General features: G+C 40.8%; 2 protein-coding genes and 1 pseudogene across 7 annotated transcripts in view; all 3 read left to right on the plus strand.

Annotated features, from left to right (window-relative positions):
• The window catches only part of LOC125884150 (gastrula zinc finger protein XlCGF57.1-like), a 561,995-nt gene that overhangs the window by 218,236 nt on the left and 323,526 nt on the right, over positions 1–20,233 (plus strand). For 4 of the 6 annotated variants that reach the window (XM_049568959.1, XM_049568964.1, XM_049568963.1 and 1 more), the window contains exon 1: positions 14,502–14,761. In XM_049568959.1, coding sequence (XP_049424916.1) covers positions 14,572–14,761 — 190 coding nt within the window. In that variant the 5' untranslated portion in view covers positions 14,502–14,571. Of the gene's footprint in view, positions 1–9,208; positions 9,638–14,501; positions 14,762–17,814; positions 18,244–20,233 lie in introns of those variants that run through there. The other 2 variants (XM_049568957.1, XM_049568961.1) reach the window with 2 other exon arrangements.
• On the plus strand, positions 2,411–3,499 carry LOC125884184 (gastrula zinc finger protein XlCGF49.1-like). Its single transcript, XM_049569029.1, has one exon. The coding sequence runs from the start codon at positions 2,504–2,506 to the stop codon at positions 3,134–3,136; it is 633 nt and encodes a 210-aa protein (XP_049424986.1). The 5' UTR covers positions 2,411–2,503; the 3' UTR covers positions 3,137–3,499.
• Positions 18,249–20,233, plus strand: part of LOC125884242 (gastrula zinc finger protein XlCGF17.1-like) — a 3,506-nt pseudogene continuing 1,521 nt past the window's right edge.

Here is a 20,233-nt window from a genome sequence, read left to right on the forward strand (position 1 = left end):
AGGAATATGTTTGAGTTTGGAGCATTCACACATGTTGGAGGTTTTGGATATTGGAAATTATGGATATTTCATGTAGGCTGCAGTGGGTTGCATGTCATATTTGTGGGATTTGATTCAAAGTGACAACCGCTGGATGAAAACATAATGAGTGAGTTGTTGCCCCTCTGTCTTTGTAGTTTTCCCATCTGTCTTGCATCTCAGTAAGGCCTATAGGTCAGTCCAAAACACTGTGTACAAATCAGCTGTACTGTGGTTAAGTACATTGTCAAAATAAATCAAAACCTGTATGACTGGACCATGTTGGAATTTAATTTGAAAGGGTAGAGACAGGAAGTGTCCACACTCAGCAGTCTGACAGGAGTCATGTTAATTTCCAGGGCTGGTACCTGCGGTTATTCCACAAGCTAGTTAATAGCATGTCGGGCAGGAAATTCAAAGTGTGGAATCATTTGAGAAGGGGAAGGACGAACCCAAGGTGATATGTAAACTTTGCAGGCAAACATTTGCCTATCATTCATCGACTACAAACATGACGCATCATCTGTCAGTAGCTAATGGCCATTAGCCACTTAGTACAATCATTACTGCTTTGCAGACAGCGTCATTAACAGGCGGCTTGCTCAGTGAGTGACGTGCACTTGTAGATAAAATATAGGCCTATATTAATGAAGGTTCATTAGTACGGTTTTGTATTTCTCTGTAATGTAGCACAGTGTTAACAATGTTACTGATACTATTCTTTCTCACACCTTCAACTCAAACCACCAAAATATATCCTTTAATAATTACATTGATATTGTAAACATGTAGGCAACTAGTCAACTAATTGCCCTTTATGACAACTATTGGTTGACCAGGAAAATTCTTAGTTGGGCAGCTTCTTAGTTTCAGGTTCACCTGACATTGGTAGTAGGAGGATGGTAAGGTCACCTCACAGCCCTGCTGTTTACTGCCAGCAGCTGACGTGGACCATCAGTTGTACTATGAATAGAACCACATGCGCATTTGTGTGACTACAGCAGTCCACAGACAATTAGTGCTGAAAGTATGTCCTTGGCCAAGCTACCTCACCTCTCTTCAGTGACCATCGGCTCTGCCCCAGTCTCACACACTTTAAGGAACACATGAGTGAAGTACAAGAACCACAAATTTGTACTGCAGTAGTACTTGAGTTGATGTACTTAGCTACTTTCTACCACTGGTAGCTGAGTTGAGAAACACCATGAAATTAACTAATGCTAGCTAATTTAGCTAACATAACATGTCAGGAAATTAGCTTTAAATGGTCCATAATGTTATCTACATTGTGTTGTTTTGTAAGGCAGTGGCTACTGTGCCATTACCAGAATGTCTGTGGTGTTTATTTCTTGAGGTATCACTGCTGCTGCTACTCCATTGCTAGGGACACCATAGTAATGGCCTTAGACTGAGGAGCATCAAAATCACTTAACGTTAGTCCACCCATGATTTCAATTTTTCAATATTAATTAACATTAGGCTGCCGTTGCCATGGATACAGAGTACAGACACATTTCTTTTTGCGAATTTTGAATCAATAAAACGTGCTTTAATCATTATTTTGTGTCACATCACTGAATGTTTTAGTAGTAAGCCATGTTCTAAGTGGGATAATGTATACAGTTGAAAAATAACTCCCGACAGTGGATTGACACTGCACGTCGGGGTTCCAATCCCCTATCGTGAATTATTTTTCAACTGTCACCGGCTCACTATACATTATCCCTTACATAATTAACTTGAGTCTGAGCAAATTAAGAGCCACACTGTGACCTCCAAACATGACATGAGTAACAATACATATTACAAGCTCACCTCAACCTCACTCACTCTGATATGGCTGATTGAACACTGTGAAGCTGTTTGATGCTCAGAAATCTGTAGAAGTTCAGTAAGGAGTTTTTGAGCTGTGATGTGAATGAACGACAACATTTCTCTGTAACATCTGTGTGTGTGTTTACTGTTTCCTGCAGACGTCCAGCAGCTGTTGGTGGTTAAAGAAGAGGTTCCCCCTGAGCAGCAGGAGTGGAGCTCCAGTGTGGACCAGGAGGACCCAGAGCCTCCACACATTAAAGAGGAACAGGAGGAACTCTGGATCAGTCAGGAGGGAGAGCAGCTTCAAGGGCTGGAGGGGGATGATTTCACCAAGTTCACATCCACTCCTGTCCCTGTGAAGAGTGAAGATGATGAAGAGAAACTTCAGTCCTCACAGCTTCATCAAAGATGCACTGAACAGATGGAAACAGAAGCAGAGGGAGAGGACTGTGGAGGAGCAGAACCAGCCAGGAGCTCAGATCCAGATACACATTTACAACCAGAGACTGATGACAGTGATGATTGGAAGGAGACCAGAGAACCTCAGTCAGGTTTAAATTCTCTGAAAAATAATCAAGTCCCTGTCAGTGATTTGAATGTTGGTGAGAAACCATTTAACTGCTCTGAGTGTGGGAAAAGATTTGGTCGACGTGGAAATTTGAAGAGACACATGAGATCTCATACAGGAGAGAAACCATTTAGCTGCTCTGAGTGTGGGAAGAGATTTGGTCAAAATGTAAATCTGAAGAAACACGTGAGATCTCACACAGGAGAGAAACCATTTTGCTGCTCTGAGTGTGGGAAAAGATTTGGTCACAGTGAAAATCTGAAGACACACATGAGATCTCATACAGGAGAGAAACCATTTAGCTGCTCTGAGTGTGGGAAAAGATTTGGTTATCGTGGAGTTCTGAAGAAACACATGAGATATCATACAGGAGAAACGCCATTTAGCTGCTCTGAGTGTGGGAAAAGATTTGGTGAAAGGGGAAGTTTGAAGAAACACATGAAATATCATACAGAAGAGAAACCATTTAGCTGCTCTGAGTGTGGCAAAAGATTTGATCAAAGTGGAGATTTGAAGAGACACATGAGATCTCATACAGGAGAAAAACCATTTTGCTGCTCTGAGTGTGGGAAAGGATTTCGTCAAAAAGCACATCTAAAGAAACACATGAGATCTCACTCAGGAGACAAACCATTTTGCTGCTCTGAGACTGGGAAAGGATATGATCACAGTGGAGATCTGAAGAGACACATGAGATCTCATACTGGAGAGACTCCACTGAGCTGCTCAATTTGAGGAAAATCATTTACACAAAGTGAAAATTTACATTTACATATGAGAATTCATGATGGAGAAAAGTGATTCAGCTGTTCAGTTTGAAAAAAATATTTTATTTGGAATAAGATTTCAAAAACACCCATGAGAACTCAAACAGGACAAAGTCTTTTTAGCTTCAGTGTTTGTATGAAATTTTTTACACAGACTGGATACACAGGAGAGACACACTGTCGCTACAGTGTTTCTCACTTAAGATTCACTTTGCCTAAACCTTTTTTAACCTGAGACTCAGGACAAGGCTGGCAGACTGTTACTGCCCCATTATTAATGTACTTATGTATGTATGTAATGTATGTAATGTAATGTATGTATGTATGTATGTATGTATGTATGTAATGTATGTAATGTATATATTTACTGACTGACTTACTTACTTACTTACTTACTTACTTACCAAGATCAGTCTTGTACAGCCAGGGGGAGTATTTCCCCTCTGACAACCAAACTGGGTCAAAACCTGTTATTCGGTGGTGACTGGACTTTTGCTGCTTTTCAGGGGCAGGGCATGCAGCACTTTGGCTCTTTTCTGTGCTTGGGGAACTCTCTCCCTTCTTTCCTTCTCTTATCTTTTGTGCATCAGCTCTGTGAACAACAACACAAACTAACTGTCCAATCGAAGGGCAGCTGAAGACCAGCGACTCATTGTGTTCTGTGAGGTAAAATTACTGATTCTGTCAGTGGAGTCTGGTTGCTTTTAGGAGAGCATCATGTAACTGCATCAGTTTTCAGTTGTAAAGGGCTGTCTGACAGCATGATTAGGTGTTGAAAATACTTTTAATGTAGTGTCCACTTAAACTGATGTGGATTTTTTCAGGTGATCCTTTTTTTTATGTGGCTTGACTAGGTTTTGCTGCTGCCCCTGTCCACAGTCACAGAAACAGTTATTTTTTTTCCTCATAGCTCCCATGCCATTGTTGGTCTCTTTTGTGTCCATCTGTATCATTCTGTGTCCGCTCTTGAAATTCAGAGGTTTACGTGTGTACAAAGGCAGTGCATGTGGAACTCTTTGTGAATTGTTTTTTTTTTCCCCCTTAGTAGCAGTAGTATAAGTCTTGGGGTGGATAATTGATCAGCTGCTCCGACCAGAATTGATCTGATCAGTGTATGAGGAGCAGTTGCTGCAGAGGCGAGTGAAAGCAAGGGAAGTAATAAAGCAACTCAGGACATAAAATAAGCAGAAACATCAGATAGGACAAATCACAGAGTTGAACCATATATCTTTAAATGTTTCAGTTACAGCTGAAAATAATGACAGAAATAAACAGGTTTGCTGAATTTACATATCTCTGCAATTCAAACAGTTTGCAGTTTCTACCTGGAAGGTTTAGATCAAGGTTATGGTGATTCAGTCTGCGAAGATGTCATCAACATCCATGTGAGCATACGATGTCATCGGGTGACTTTTTGGAACTAGCACTAGCTACTTTCATTGGAAGTACAAGAAAACAATACTACTGAATGTCAGACAAAAAATCAACATCTCCCAAAGGTATGATCAACTAACACAGCAGATAATAATGGAGCAACACTCAGCTCTGAAAAAAGTTATACTGATGGATTATGTGTTAAAGGTTTGATTTTATTTCCTGAATGTTACACTTATGGACTATCTGTGTAAACTGTCTACTAATATTTAGTGATCTGAATTTTGTGTACTTGTATACATGCTTTGTGTGGGTTTTATATTCTCTTTTTCCATCCTTGTAATATTTTACTGAGTTAACTCATGGATGAGGGCATACACTGGAAAGTGCCTTGATTAAGCCCCTCTGATTTTTTTGCATCTCCCCATCATGTTTCTGTTGCTCATGTATGACTTTATTGCATATGTGAAAACAAATAAACTAAACTAAAAAACAACTGGAACAGTTCAATAATAATAATAATGATGATGATGATGATGATAATAATAATAATGACTTTATGAAGGACACAGAGAGAGGTCCATAGCATACCACACAAAACACAATAATCCATGAACAAAATAAGATATAATAACTACAATATATAAAAATATTGAGAAAATAAAGACAAAAGAAAAACAACAACATGTCATTTTACAAATTCATAAAACTGGACCGATTCAATAAACCGCACCCACAAACAAGCTGGAGTGCCAGTGGCCCCACTGTCGAGATGAAAACCTGACTGAGCTCAGCCATCTATAGGCCACTTTAAGTCTTTGCATATTGTTCTTCCTATAGGAGCGCCACAAGTGGGCAGTATATAGCGGAGTGCAAAATGCTCTAAAAAGAGTTATCTAATTTTGTGAGCAAGCATATCAGCTTGTGCATACAACTTCCAACACTGTCTGCCTGTGGATGTCTCTATCATCAGATAAATCATTGGCAGTATGATGACCAACATGTTTAATGTCATTGCAAACTTTAAGAGCACCACCATAAATGTCATTCTTTCAAAAAGTGTATTTTAATCTATAGTGGCAATCTAGCTACAAAAAATGCCACTTGAGGAAATTTGAAGACACTTGCTAATCTTAAAAACACCTACAAAAGGCCAGGTGCCAAATGACTTAAAACGAGTTCGTATACAAAAGGACAAAAATACCAATATAACAAACCCATTTAGACGGTCACACACACAAGCACGGTTTAAAAACTGTGTTGCTTCCCCAGATCCTAGTCACCTGTGTCTCCCTTATCGAACCTCGGCCTGGCTGATTACTACCCATGCCCAGATGTGCAGGTAACCATAGAAACAATAGTGCCTCACCAAAGACACACACACCCACATTCACACATACAAACACACACATGCCGCATAAATCTAAATTGGCTACAGCATAATCATTTTTCGTCCTGGGTGTGTTTTTCTGAGTTAGCCTGCAATTTCTAGTCTGGTGGTGTAAATGGCCGTTTTGGGAAGGAACCGGAACAAGGGCGAGTGAGACAGGATCCGGAATTCGATGGATGCGCCTTTCCATCAAAATAAAAGCACCAAGCCAATAAAAATACAAGGCAAGGCAAAGCAAGTTTCTTTGTAGAGCACAATTCGTACACAAAGCAATTCAAAGTGCTTTACAGAACAAGAAAATGCATTAAAATCACAATACAAAATAAAAACATAAATAATCATTATAAAATGAACTTTAAAATAGAAGAGTGCAGATAAGATCCTTTCAGTCATATGCACAGTGAAATAGAGCTGTTATGAGTCTAGATTTGAACATTGTCAGAGTAGAGGCCTGTCTCACATCTTCAGAAAGACTGTTCCAGATTTTAGCTGCATAAAACTGGAATCCTGATTCCCCATGTTTAGTCCTGACTCTGGGCACCAGCAGGAGGCCGGTCCCTGAGGTCCTCAGAGTCCGAGATGGTTCGTATGGCACTAACATGTCAGAGATGTACTTTGGTGCTAAAATGCAGTGAAACTTTTTAATTTAAAGAATATAATTTACAAAAAAAGCTCCAACTCATTAAGTTAATTGCTTTTCGTACACCCCTCATCACCCCAAATCGATGGTGGGCCAGAATTTAAAGTTTTACTTTGGTGAACACTTTTACTTTGGTGAATTTGCTGAATTCTGCATCCGCTCTCTAGACCCGAACCAGAATCCAGACAAAATTCAGAGTGAATAGAAACCAGGCTCTTCGCCTTACGTGAAGAACCTCGTGACGCGAGGCTAGCAATTTCATGAACACTTATGGACTTTTATTTTGAAGCGCATTCACTCACCTCAACCGAAGCTGTATTGTGTACTTCTGCGAACATCACACTGTTTGAACAAGATGGCGTCTGATAGAAACGTGTGTTAGCAGAGTTTCTTTGTTTTTAAAGTGTGAACATGTCTAAAGTCCAAATGCTGAGAGCGTTGGTGAAGCAGCGACTAACTGCGGCTGCTGAAGAGATATTTGGGCTGGTTGAAAGAACGATAGCAGAGTACGAGGAGGAACTTTGTCGATCAAAAGAGGAGAACGAGCGACAACGGAAACTACTGGACGCTGTTTTCAACCCTCAGCTTCGGTTACACAGAGCAGGTTTGTTCATTAAACATTACAAGTTCATTATTAATAATATAACTGCAGGTTTGTTCATGAAACATTACACGTTCATTATTAATCATATAACTGCAGCTTTGTTCAATAAATATTCAGTCTGTCGACGTTTATACGCCGCGTTAGCTTCTCTGGTGTCGTTAGCTTCTCTGGTGTCGTTAGCTTCTGTGGTGTCGTTAGCTTCTCTGGTGTCGTTAGCTTCTCTGGTGTCGTTAGCTTCTCTGGTGCCGTTAGCTTCTCTGGTGTCGTTAGCTTCTCTGGTGTCGTTAGCTTCTCTGGTGCCGTTAGCTTCTCTGGTGCCGTTAGCTTCTCTGGTGTCGTTAGCTTCTCTGGTGTTGTTGTCTTATGGAATCCGGAAGGGTTCTAAACGTCTGTTTTTGTCGTCCGTATTAACAAGTCAAATATGTTGGTCTTAATGTGTTAAATACACACTAAGACGACAGAAATGGCCTGTTAACTGGTACATTTCTGACGTACCAAGACGTTTACTATTGGGTGCAGCCATTTCACCAGTTTCGGAGGGGAAGCTGATGTAACAGTATTCGGTTTACATTTATTATTAAATTTCACATTCATAGATGTAAGTTCACAAATAACAAATCTTTGCTTTATTGCCTTTGATAAAGAGATTAAACATTACATGCATTCAATTCAGTACTCACAAAAACCAAAAGCAATGAGAACAATGGCTACTTGCAATATATCAAACATTTTTTGTAGCTCTTTTTTATACTCTGTACCCCCTAGCATCGTTTTGTAATGTTATAATGTTTATAATGTTAGCTACTCAGATGGACAGGCAGAGGGTACTTGCTGCAGCTGTGGTTGATACATTGATACATTCACTATCGGACATTGAATGTCAGAAAGCACAACTAAACAGTCTAAACAGTTCTTGTTAACTGCTTTACCACTGTGTTCATGCAACATAATTCAGATAGACGGGGTGGGAACAATGGGTTAACAATGAGTTAAACCTTGTTTGTATAGGTTTCCTTATATTAGTGATCATGTTATTATTATGCAGTCTATAATCATCTGTCCTATGCCTGATGAATTTTCTTATCAGTCTTTTACATTAGCTTACATTTGAGCCATTATTTCCATGTTCTTCATCTTGTGATTTTTATCCTGAATTTTCAAGCTTCAGTCAGTCAGTCAGGGTGTCAGTGAGCGTGTGAATGGAGGTCCTGCGTGTTGGAGTCTCCGTATCCATGGCAGCGATGATGCTGAGTGACGGACCTGCCATTCTGTGTCATGCTCCTCTGCAAATTCTGATCTCATATTTCTCTGCTATGTTCCATGAAACTGTTTTGGTTTAATATTTCTCATGTCATTCCCAGTACATGAACACATGGTTTATGCAGCAGTGTGTGCACAGAAATAAGGGACAAATTGCGTTCTGTATTGATTTAGTAAGGGACAGTACATTTTAAAAGTGGGATGGTCCCATATTATATGGGACAGTGGCAACCCTACGTGAGACCCAAACACACTTGGGTAAAAAGGAAAACAACAAATGCTGTGAGATGGCAGTCAGAGGTGTAACAGGTGGTGTGTTCCATGTTATATTTCCAAATCGCTCCAGAAAAGAGCATTAGCAAAATGTTAGTGTACAGTTCCGTACCATTATGATAGGAAAATATCTGTTGTGGTTCAGCGCTGGAAGCTGTGTCTATAATTCATGCAAGGTATCATGGGGGCTAAGAATAACATGGATACAAAGCTCTGTTTTCCTGAGTAAAACACCACATTTGTGTTGAGGAGAATTTTTTTCTATGATTTTATTTTATTTACTCAGGCTGCCAGTAATACAACTTGACGCATGGCAAACTCTCCCATCCTATGGACAATCATTCTCACATAATTCACTTTAGCCTGAACACATAAAGAGCCACACTGTAGCCTCCAGACATGATTTCTCTGTAACGTGTGTGTGTGTGTGTGTGTGTGTGTGTGTGTGTGTGTGTGTGTGTGTGTGTGTTTCCTGTTTCCTGTTTCCTGTTTCCTGCAGACGTCCAGCAGCTGTTGGTGGTTAAAGAAGAGGTTCCCCCTGAGCAGCAGGAGTGGAGCTCCAGTGTGGACCAGGAGGACCCAGAGCCTCCACACATTAAAGAGGAACAGGAGGAACTCTGGATCAGTCAGGAGGGAGAGCAGCTTCAAGGGCTGGAGGAGGATGATATCACCAAGTTCACATCCACTCCTGTCCCTGTGAAGAGTGAAGATGATGAAAACAAACCTCAGTCCTCACAGCTTCATCAAACTCACACTGAACAGATGGAAACAGAAGTAGAGGGAGAGGACTGTGGAGGAGCAGAACCAGCCAGGAACTCAGATCCAGATACACATTTACAACCTGAGACTGATGACAAGACTGGGGCATCTTCTGAACCAGAGACTGATGACAGTGATGACTGGAAAGAGACCAGAGGACCTCATTCAGGTTTAAACTCTCTGAAAAATGATCAAGTCTCTGTCAATGATTTGATTGTTGGTGAGAAACGATTTAGCTGCTGTGAGTGTGGAAAAAGATTTAGTCAGAGGGGAAATCTGACGATTCACATGAGGTCTCATACAGGAGAGAAACCATTTAGCTGCTCTGAGTGTGGGAAAAGATTTAGTCAGAGGGGAAATCTGACGATTCACATGAGGTCTCATACAGGAGAGAAACCATTTAGCTGCTCTGAGTGTGGGAAAGGATTTTGTCACAGTGGAGATCTCGAGAGACATATGAGAACTCATACAGGAGAGAAACCATTTAGCTGCTCTGAGTGTGGGAAAAGATTTGCTCTTCGGGGAGTTCTGAAGGAGCACATGATATCTCATACAGGAGAGAAACCATTTAGCTGCTCTGAGTGTGGAAAACTATTCAGTCGCAGTGGAGTTCTGAAGATACACATGAGATCTCATACAGGAGAGAAACCAATTAGCTGCTCTAAATGTGGGGAACGATTTAGACACAGTGGAATGTTGAACACACACATGAGATCTCATACAGGAGAGAAACCCTTTGGCTGCTCTGAGTGTGAGAAAAGATTTTATCACAGTGGAGATTTGAAGAAACACATGACATGTCATTCAGGAGAGAAACCATTTAGCTGCTCTGAGTGTGGGAAAAGATTTGGTGAAAAGGGAAATTTAAAGAAACACATGAGATCTCATACAGAAGAGAAACCATTTAGCTGCTCTGAGTGTGGCAGAAGATTTGGTCTCAGAGGAGATCTGACGAGACATGTGAGAACTCATACAGGAGAAAAACCATTTTGCTGTTCTGAGTGTGGGAAAAAATTTAGCCGCAGTGGAACTCTGAAGGACCACATGCGATCTCATACAGGAGAGATGCCATTTAGCTGCTCCAAGTGTGGGAAAAGATTTGGTTACAGTGGAGATTTGAAGAACCATATGCGATCTCATTCAGAAGAGAAACCACTTATCTGATGCTAGTGTGGAAAAAGATGTGGTCAAAATCTGAGGAAACACAATATCTCATACAGGAGAGAAACCATATAGACTGGACAGTTACACAAACACATTCAAACCCACAGAGGAGAGACACACTGAAGCTTCAGTGTTTCTTACTGAAGATTCACTTGGCCTAAATCTTTTTCAACATGAGACTCGGGACAAGAGCAGTACATCATGTGATACACAATACTGACCAAAAATAGTTAAGTTACTTAGTGTGTGGTAAAAAGATTTGTCCGTTAAAGATGCTCACAGTATTTACAGTCCACAGCTCCTCTGCAGAGCCTCTCCCATCTTTCCTACTCTCATTTTTTGTGCAGACCATTCCCCAGTGACACTCTCATTGTTAATACTTGAAAACATCCAGGGACCGTACATGTGGCAGCTGAACCCAACTTTGCTCAAAAAAACTGATTTTTGTAAATTCGTGAGAAACCAAATTAAGTTCGTCTGTGAAACAAACTGTGCCTCTTCCCCCAGCAGCTTTGTATTGTGGGACACAATAAAAGCCTTCTTAAGAGGGCAGATAATTTCTTATACCAATGGTTTAAAAACACATGGCTGAAATGAATGAGCTTGAGAAAGAAGTCCTATATTTGGAATAAGAACAACATATGTCACGCTCGAGAGAGACCTACTAAACTTGAGTAAACAAAAAGCTCAAATATAACCTCTTGAACACATACAGAATAGGAATAAATATTCTTTGAACCAAACACAGATGTTATGAACTGGGGGGGAAAGGTGCAGAAAGTCTTGGCTTGGCAGTTGAAGACGGAGGAGAAATCAAGAATTGTTAATTCCATAGAGACCGAAAATGGGACTGTAGCAAGAAACCCAAAAGAAATTAATGATTGCTTTAAACACTATTATTTTGCATTATATACATCAAAGTCCACAGATGACCCTACACAATTGATACGTTCTTATTAACTATTGAACTACCAAACTTAACAGACTTCCATCAGTTAACGCCATAGACTGTTGGAGTTGCTCTAGATGTGACAGCGTTGTGATTGGACACCAAACAATCAATTGACATTCTCCGATCCGATTGGTTGGTAGTGAAATGTGTGTAAACTGCCTATCAAGATATTTAAGGCTGGATTGAACCATTCTGATGTTATACTTATGGATTCCCTGTGTAAACTGTCTACTAATATTTAGTGATCTTAATTTTGTGAACTTGAATCCATGCTTTGTATGGATTTTATCATTGTCTTTCTCTTTTTCCATACTTGTAATATTTTACTGAGTTAACTAATGGATTGGGATATACACTGGAAAGTGCCTTGATTAAGCCCCTCTGGTTTTTTGCATCTCCCCATCATGTTTCTGTTGCTCATGTATGACTGTTTTTTACATATGTGGAAACAAATAAACTAAACTAATAAACAACTGGAACAGTTCAATAATAATGATAATAATAATAATGACTTTATTAAGGACACAGAGAGAGGTCCATAGCATACCACACAAAACACAATAATCTATGTACAAAATAAGATATAATAACAACAATACATAAAAATGTTGAGAAATAAAGACAAAAACAACATGTCATTCTACAAATTCATAAAACTGGACCAAATTCAATAAACTGCACCCACAAACAAGCTGGAGTGCCAGTGGCCCCACTGTCGAGATGAAAACCTGACTGAGCTCAGTTCAGGGTTGGCCAAGGCCTGGATGATACTATTCTCTGAGACAGCGAGCCTGTGCATATATCGATATATACGCTGAACAAAAATATAAACGCAACACTTTTGTTTTTGCTCCCATTTTTCATGAGCTGAACTCAAAGATCTACAACATTTTCTATATACACTAAAGACCATTTCTCACAAATATTGTTCAGAAATCTGTCTAAATCTGTGTTAGTGAGCATTTCTCCTTTGCCGAGATAATCCATCCCACCTCACAGGTGTGGCATATCAAGATGCTGATTAGACATCATGAATATTGCACAGGTGTGCCTTAGGCTGGCCACAATAAAAGGCCACTGTAAAATGTGCAGTTTTGCTTTATTGGGAGGGTCTGGGGGGGTCAGAAAACCAGTCAGTATCTGGTGTGACCACCATTTGCCTCATGCAGTGCAACAACAATCTCCTTCGCATGGAGTTGATCAGGTTGTTGATTGTGGCCTGTGGAATGTTGGTCCACTCCTCTTCAATGGCTGTGCAAAGTTGGCAGGAACTGGAACACGCTGTCGTATACGCCAAGCCAGAGCATCCCAAACATGCTCCATGGGTGACGTCTGGTGAGTATGCTGGCCATGCAAGAACTGGGATGTTTTCAGCTTCCAGGAACTGTGTACAGATCCTTGCAGCATTTGCCCACTCAATTTGGTTACGACGACGAACTGCAGTCAGGTTGAGACCCCTATGAGGACGACGAGCATGCAGATGAGCTTCCCTGAGACAGTTTCTGACAGTTTGTGCAGAAATTCTTTGGTTATGCAAACTGATTGTTGCAGCAGCTGTCCGGGTGGCTGGTCTCAGACGATCTTGGAAGTGAACATGCTGGATGTGGAGGTCCTGGGCTGGTGTGGTTACACGTGGTCTGCGGTTGTGAGGCCGGTTGGATGTACTGCCAAACTGTCTGAAACGCCTTTGGAGACGGCTTATGGTAGAGAAATGAACATTCAATTCACAGGCAATAGCTCTGGTGGACATTCCTGCAGTCAGCATGCCAATTGCACGCTCCCTCAAAACTTGCGACATCTGTGGCATTGTGCTGTGTGATAAAAATGAACATTTTAGAGTGGCCTTTTATTGTGGCCAGCCTAAGGCACACCTGTGCAATATTCATCATTCATGCTGTCTAATCAGCATCTTGATATGCCACACCTGTGAGGTGGGATGGATTATTGCGGCAAAGGAGAAGTGCTCACTAACACAGATTTAGACAGATTTGTGAACAATATTTGAGGGAAATGGTATTTTGTGTATATGGAAAATGTTTTAGATCTTTGAGTTCAGCTCATGAAAAATGGGAGCAAAAACAAAAGTGTTGCGTTTATATTTTAGTTCAGTGTAAGATTTCATATTAAAGCAGGACAAGTAGGTGCACCAACATTTACAAACATTTGGGTGGCACTGTACCATGGTGGATATCAGCTTGTGGAATACAATTTCCAACACTGTCTGTCTGTGGATGTCTCTATCATCAGATAAATCGTTGACAGTATGACGACCAAGATATTTAATGTCATTACACACTTTAAGAGCACCACCATAAATGTCATTCTTTCAAAAAGTGTATTTTAATCTATAGTGGCAATCTAGCTACAAAAAAATGCCACTTGAGGGAATTTGAAGACATTTCCAACTCGTGATGGTGTGTAAAAATGAGGTCCGCCATGGATGTGCGTTTAACACTTTATTAACTTGCTAATCTTAAAAACACCTACAAAATGCCGGGTGCCGAATGACTTAAAATGAGTTCGTATACAAAAGGACAAAAATACCAATATGACAAACCCATTTAGACGGTCACACACACAAGCACGGCTTAAAAACTGTTGCTTCCCCAGATCCTAGTCACCTGTGTCTCCCTTATCGAACCTCTGCCTGGCTGATTACTACCTATGCCCAGATGTGCAGGTAACCATAGCAACAATAGTGCCTCACCAAAGACACACACACCCACATTCACACATACAAACACTCACACGCCGCCGCATAAATCGAAATTGGCTACAGCATAATCATTTTTCGTCCTGGGTGTGTTTTTCTGAGTAAGCCTGCAATTTCATGAACACTTCTGGACTTTTATTTTGAAGCTGATTAACTCATTTACCCCGGAAGCTGTACGCTTTACTGTCGCTAAAGTCACAGTGTTTGAACAAGATGGCGTCTGGTGGAAAGGTGTGTTAGCAGAGTGTCTTTGTTGTGTTTTTAAAGTGTGAACATGTCTAAAGTCCAAATGCTGAGATCGTTGAAGCAGCGACTAACTGCGGCTGCTGAAGAGATATCTGGGCTGGTTGAAAGAACGATAGCAGAGTACGAGGAGGAACTTTGTCGATCAAAAGAGGAGAACGAGCGACAACGGAAACTAATGGACGCTGTTTCCAACCCTCAGCTTCGGTTACACAGAGCAGGTTTGTTCATTAAACATTACAAGTTCATTATTAATAATATAACTGCAGCTTTGTTCAATAAATATTCAGTCTGTCGACGTTTATACGCCGCGTTAGCTTCTCTGGTGCCGTTAGCTTCTCTGGTGTCGTTAGCTTCTCTGGCGCCGTTTGCTTCAGTGGTTATTTTATACTTTCTCTTGTTGTTACTTTCCCATCAGAACCCTTTAATTTAACCTGGGATGCAGTTAATTTCTTTATTTCCTGTTGGTTCAGAAATACAATTAAATTCATGTTTTTTTAAACTTCAACCCACCGCCCAAGAATTAATAAACAATACAGTTTGTATATATATATTGTATATATGGTTATCCTTGATTACCTGTTTTTGTTTGATGGATTTTAATGACTTTGAAGTTTTTTAACACCATGCCGGAGGACCACAGTTGTGAATTAGGCTTGGACAAAAACTGACACATTTGGGCAATTCCAGCATTATAGATGTTACATTCAGAGAGAAAATTGGAAACTAATGTTAACATTGACATGGAATTGATTTGAATTCGAAAATTGAATATACATATTTTAGTTACACTTATTGGGATAAAGATAAGCCTGCAATATGAAATGTTTTGACCCTATGGATTTTGAGAGAAGTGACAAAATACCCAGCGTTATGGATGTTACGGAAATGGACAAGCTTTTCGGACTCACTGAACACATGATGAAAACTCTGTGAATTGTTCTTTCAAAGACTAACATGTTTAATGTCATTTTGTAGGGAAGGGTTTGAGGTACCCAAAAAGCACATTTAGGAAAACTTTTAAGTGCCGTTATGGATGTTACATTTTTGCGTTATGGATGTTACACATCTGAAATAGCCAAAAAAAACAAACAAAAAAAACAATCAAAAATAGGGCTTTACCCACATGTGTTTGACTTTGGTGGCATACATAGTAGGCGTTACCTTTTTGGATGTGACTGACTGGTCATAAATCACCTCAGAGTGACAGCTGTCAAGTGAATTTTAATAATGCGTGAGTCGAGATGACAGGCAGTACATCCATTGGTCTTTTCTTAGAAAGACAGAACATGAATATTCTTAAGTGCATCAATGAATACAGTACATGCCGTTGGCAATTAAGGAAAATGCAGTTTTTTATATGATTTTTTTTAAATGATTTTTATGATCAGACAGTGCGTTGTTTTTTTTTTGTTTGTTTTTTTTACTACCTAATGTTCCTTGTCTTTTATACACGAAGTTAAACATAATGCTGATTATGGTGTAGAGAGAGAGAGAGAGAGAGAGAGAGAGAGAGAGAGAGAGAGAGAGAGAGAGAGAGAGAAATGTTGTTCTACTGATCAAATAGTTCTGAGCTGTTTTTTTCAGATCTTCATTTACTTTAATGAAGACGAACCAAAAAAAAACAAAAAAACGGACGCGAGTCGCATTCAGCTCTAACAAAAGCACCGCGTCTGTTACGAATCAAGTTTACCAGAATCTCTACAGAGTATAAGTAATTACAAACCATGTAAGAGCGAGCTGAAGAAAACCTAACCGGTATTGAAGAGATGCGACGTGATCTGTCAAACGTGAGTGACTGACAGAGAGGTTGTCACTGTGTGTGTGTGTGTGTGTGTGTGTGTGTGTGTGTGTGTGTGCGTGCGTGCGTGCGTGCGTGCGTGCGTGCGTGTCAGCAGAGCAGGGCACAGCTGCAGTGACCGTGTGTGTGTAGGGGAGGTGCGCTGTGTGTGACTGGCTTATCACAGAATGTGGACACGGTCAGCTATAGGATTTTCATTCATCACGAGCACAGATAATGACTTGTATTACATAATACTCGTACTCGTCAAAAGTGCTTTATCCGCACCGGATACTCGCGGGTTCAGCCCTAGTAAACAGCGAACAAGAAGAGCAGTATTATCGTGAGAGGCTACCAGCATATCTATGTGATACAGTAACATTTTAAGACGGAGGTTTTGCTGAAAACTGAAACCTGTAACCCCTGGCTGGCAATGGTTGTAAACACCCAGGGGTGAACTGCGCATGCGCGCCACTCTTCCTCTTTGGCCTGGGAGGATTGAAGCTCAAAACTGGGGCAGCTACGCTCTCCTGTGGCGACAGCCTGCACTGCACTCTTTTGTTTTCTCTTTCTTGAAATACTCGCTTATCAATTAATAATTGATCGTTAATTTTTTTGATGATCGAATAATGAATTTTGATCGTTTGCCCATCCCTGATGTCCATTAATTTGTACTGTCCTCCTTCTAAATAAATAAATAAATAAATTAAACGATCCCTGAGAACAGACTCCTGTAGCGGCTGCAGCTTCGAGCTCTTCTCCTTCTCTGTGCTCTTGGCACAAGGCATGTGCAGCACCAAATTGCATTACAGCTTTGTTTTAATGAATTATCAGAGTCGCATTGTGGGAGATCTCAACACTATTTCGAGTTGAGTTTTGTTTTTTAAAGACATGTGGAAGTGGGAAAACAATTCAGCGTCTGTCTTAGGGCTGGGCGATAAATGGATTTTATCATTTATTTCGAATTTGTAGTTTAGATCAATTTGTTTTAAAGAAAATCGATTTTCTCTTTAACATCCACCTCCGCCACTCCCCACGTGCTTGATACACAAACAACATGGCCGCGAGTGGAGAAGTTATTTGGAGGCAGTTATTTGGAATTGGTTCGGTTTTGTCACGTCAGACACAGAACAAACGGCACCCCGCTGCAAAGTGTGTTTGAAGGCTGTTGCTACCCAAGGTAGCAGTACAATTTACTGTAGCACCTCAAACAGAGGCATGCTGCCGAGTGGGACAGGTTTTGCTCCCTACAAAAATATCCCTGTTCAAGTGCTTGAATTTGTTATTTACGTCTGAACGCAACACAGGCCCTGCTCCATAGACTGCGTGTTCGGTGCCGTGCTGCAGGTTCGGGCCAGACTTGGTTATAATTGTCTTGGACACGGGAAAATGGGGCCCTAGCCGTGCTCTAGTGTGCTCACCTGTGTTGTGTGTGTGTGTGTGTGTGTGTGTGTGTGTGTGTGTGTGTGTGTGTGTGTTTCCTGTTTCCTGCAGACGTCCAGCAGCTGTTGATGGTTAAAGAAGAGGTTCCCCCTGAGCAGCAGGAGTGGAGCTCCAGTGTGGACCAGGAGGACCCAGAGCCTCCACACATTAGAGGGGAACAGGAGGAGCTCTGGATCAGTCAGGAGGGAGAGCAGCTTCAAGGGCTGGAGGAGGATGATATCACCAAGTTCACATCCACTCCTGTCCCTGTGAAGACTGAAGATGATGAAGAGAAACCTCAGTCCTCACAGCTTCATCAAAGACAAACTCAGCAGATGGGAATAGAAGCAGAGGGAGAGGACTATGGAGGATGTGAGGCAGCCAGAAACTCAGATCCAGATACACATTTACAACCTGAGACTGATGACAAGACTGGAGAGTCTTCTGAACCAGAGACTGATGACAGTGATGATTGGACGGAGACCAGAGAACCTCAGTCAGGTTTAAACTCTCTGAAAAATGAAGTCCCTCCCTGTGATTTGAATGTTTGTGAGAAAAGATTTAGCTGCTCTGAGTGTGGGAAAAGATTTGGTCAGAGGCGAAATCTGAAGGTACACATGAGATCTCATACAGGAGGGAGACCATTTAGCTGCTCTGAGTGTGGGAAAAGATTTTGTTACAGTGGAGATTTGAAGAAACACATGAGAGCTCATACAGGAGAGAAACCATTTAGCTGTTCTGTGTGTGGGAAAAGATTTGGTTACAGTGGAGATTTGACGATACACATGAGAGCTCATACAGGAGAGAAACCATTTAGCTGTTCTGTATGTGGGAAAAGATTTGGTCGTTGTGGAATTCTGAAGCAACACATGATAGCTCATACAGGAGAGAAGCCATTTAGCTGTTCTGAGTGTGGGAAAAGATTTGGTTACAGTGGAGATTTGAAGATACACATGAGATCTCATACAGGAGAGAAACCATTTAGCTGTTCTGTGTGTGGGAAAAGATTTGGTCGTTGTGGAATTCTGAAGAGACACATGAGAGCTCATACGGGAGAGAAACCATTTAGCTGTTCTGAGTGTGGGAAAAGATTTGGTTACAGTAGACATTTGAAGATACACATGAGATCTCATACGGGGAAAAACCATTTGGCTGCTCTGAGTGTGGGAAAAGATTTGGTCGGAGGGGACATCTGAATTTTCATATGAGATCGCATACAGGAGAGAAACCATTTAGCTGTTCTTAATGTGGGAAAATATTTAGTCAAAGTGAAGTTTTGAAGAAACGCGTGAGATCTCCTACAGGAGAAAATCCATATAGCTGCTCTCAGTGTATGAAAAGATTTGGTCACAGTGCACATTTGGAATTAAAAAAAAAACAAACACATGAGAGCGCATACAGGAGAGAAACCATTCAACTGTTCTGAGTGTGGGAAAAGTTGTTTTCAGAGTTAACATCTGAAGGACCATATGAAATCTCATACTGGAGAAAAACCATTTAGCTGCTCTGAGTTTGGGAAAAGATTAGGTCACAGTGGTGTTCTTAAGTTACACATGAATTGTCATGCAGGAGAGAGACCATTTAGCTGGGTAATTTGTGGGGAATCATTTAGACAAAGTGGAAATTGATACACACATATGACAAACTGTGAAGGAGGAAAGTGAGTCAGCTGCTCAGTTTATAGAAAAATCTTTTACGGAATAAGACCTTCAAAACAAATGAGACTTATATAAGACACTGACCCTTCAGATTCAGTGTTGGTATGAAATCTTTACCACAGGCTGGATGGTTACACAAACACATGAAAACCCACACAGGAGAGAAACCTTTCAGCTGCAGTGTTTGTCACCATCAAAGATTCACTTGGCTTCAGCAACTTAGAAACCAATCAGAGTTGGGTGTTGTTTCAATTTTAGAATTTTAATCCTGGTTGTTGTTGGTTACTTGAAACAGTTGTTAACATCAAATACTATATGCAAAACTATATGCATTTCCTCATTTTTTTAACAGTTCTGCCATTTTCATTATATTTGAAAGTGTGCGGGGCGTCGGTGGATTAGTGGATAGAGCAGGCGCCCCATGTACAAGGCTGTTGCCGCAGCAAGCCAGGTTCGACTCCAGCCTGTGGCCCTTTGCTGCATGTCATTTCCCCTCTCTCCCCCTTTCACGCTTAACTGTCCTATCTATAAAGGCAAAAATGCCCTAAAAAATATCTTTTTTTTTTTTATTTGAAAGTGCGCAAGCACAGAATATTAAGTCGTTATCTTGTGCCTTTGTCTTTGCTCACATGCTGTATGTAAAGTGTTCTCCTGGATATTAATGATTTCATCCATGCAGTCAGGTCAGATTAAACTTGAAGGAGGGAGACTACAGGTCTGACGTGTTTTGAGATTAATGCTTTTATTAATCCTTTTGTCCTGATCTTACCTTAAGGGGGAGCAACTTTTTATCATTTAACATAAGAAGCATTCACAAACTGAGTCATTCAGCC

This window comes from Epinephelus fuscoguttatus, linkage group LG23 (genome assembly GCF_011397635.1).
Source record: "Epinephelus fuscoguttatus linkage group LG23, E.fuscoguttatus.final_Chr_v1".
Classification (NCBI taxonomy): domain Eukaryota; kingdom Metazoa; phylum Chordata; class Actinopteri; order Perciformes; family Serranidae; genus Epinephelus; species Epinephelus fuscoguttatus.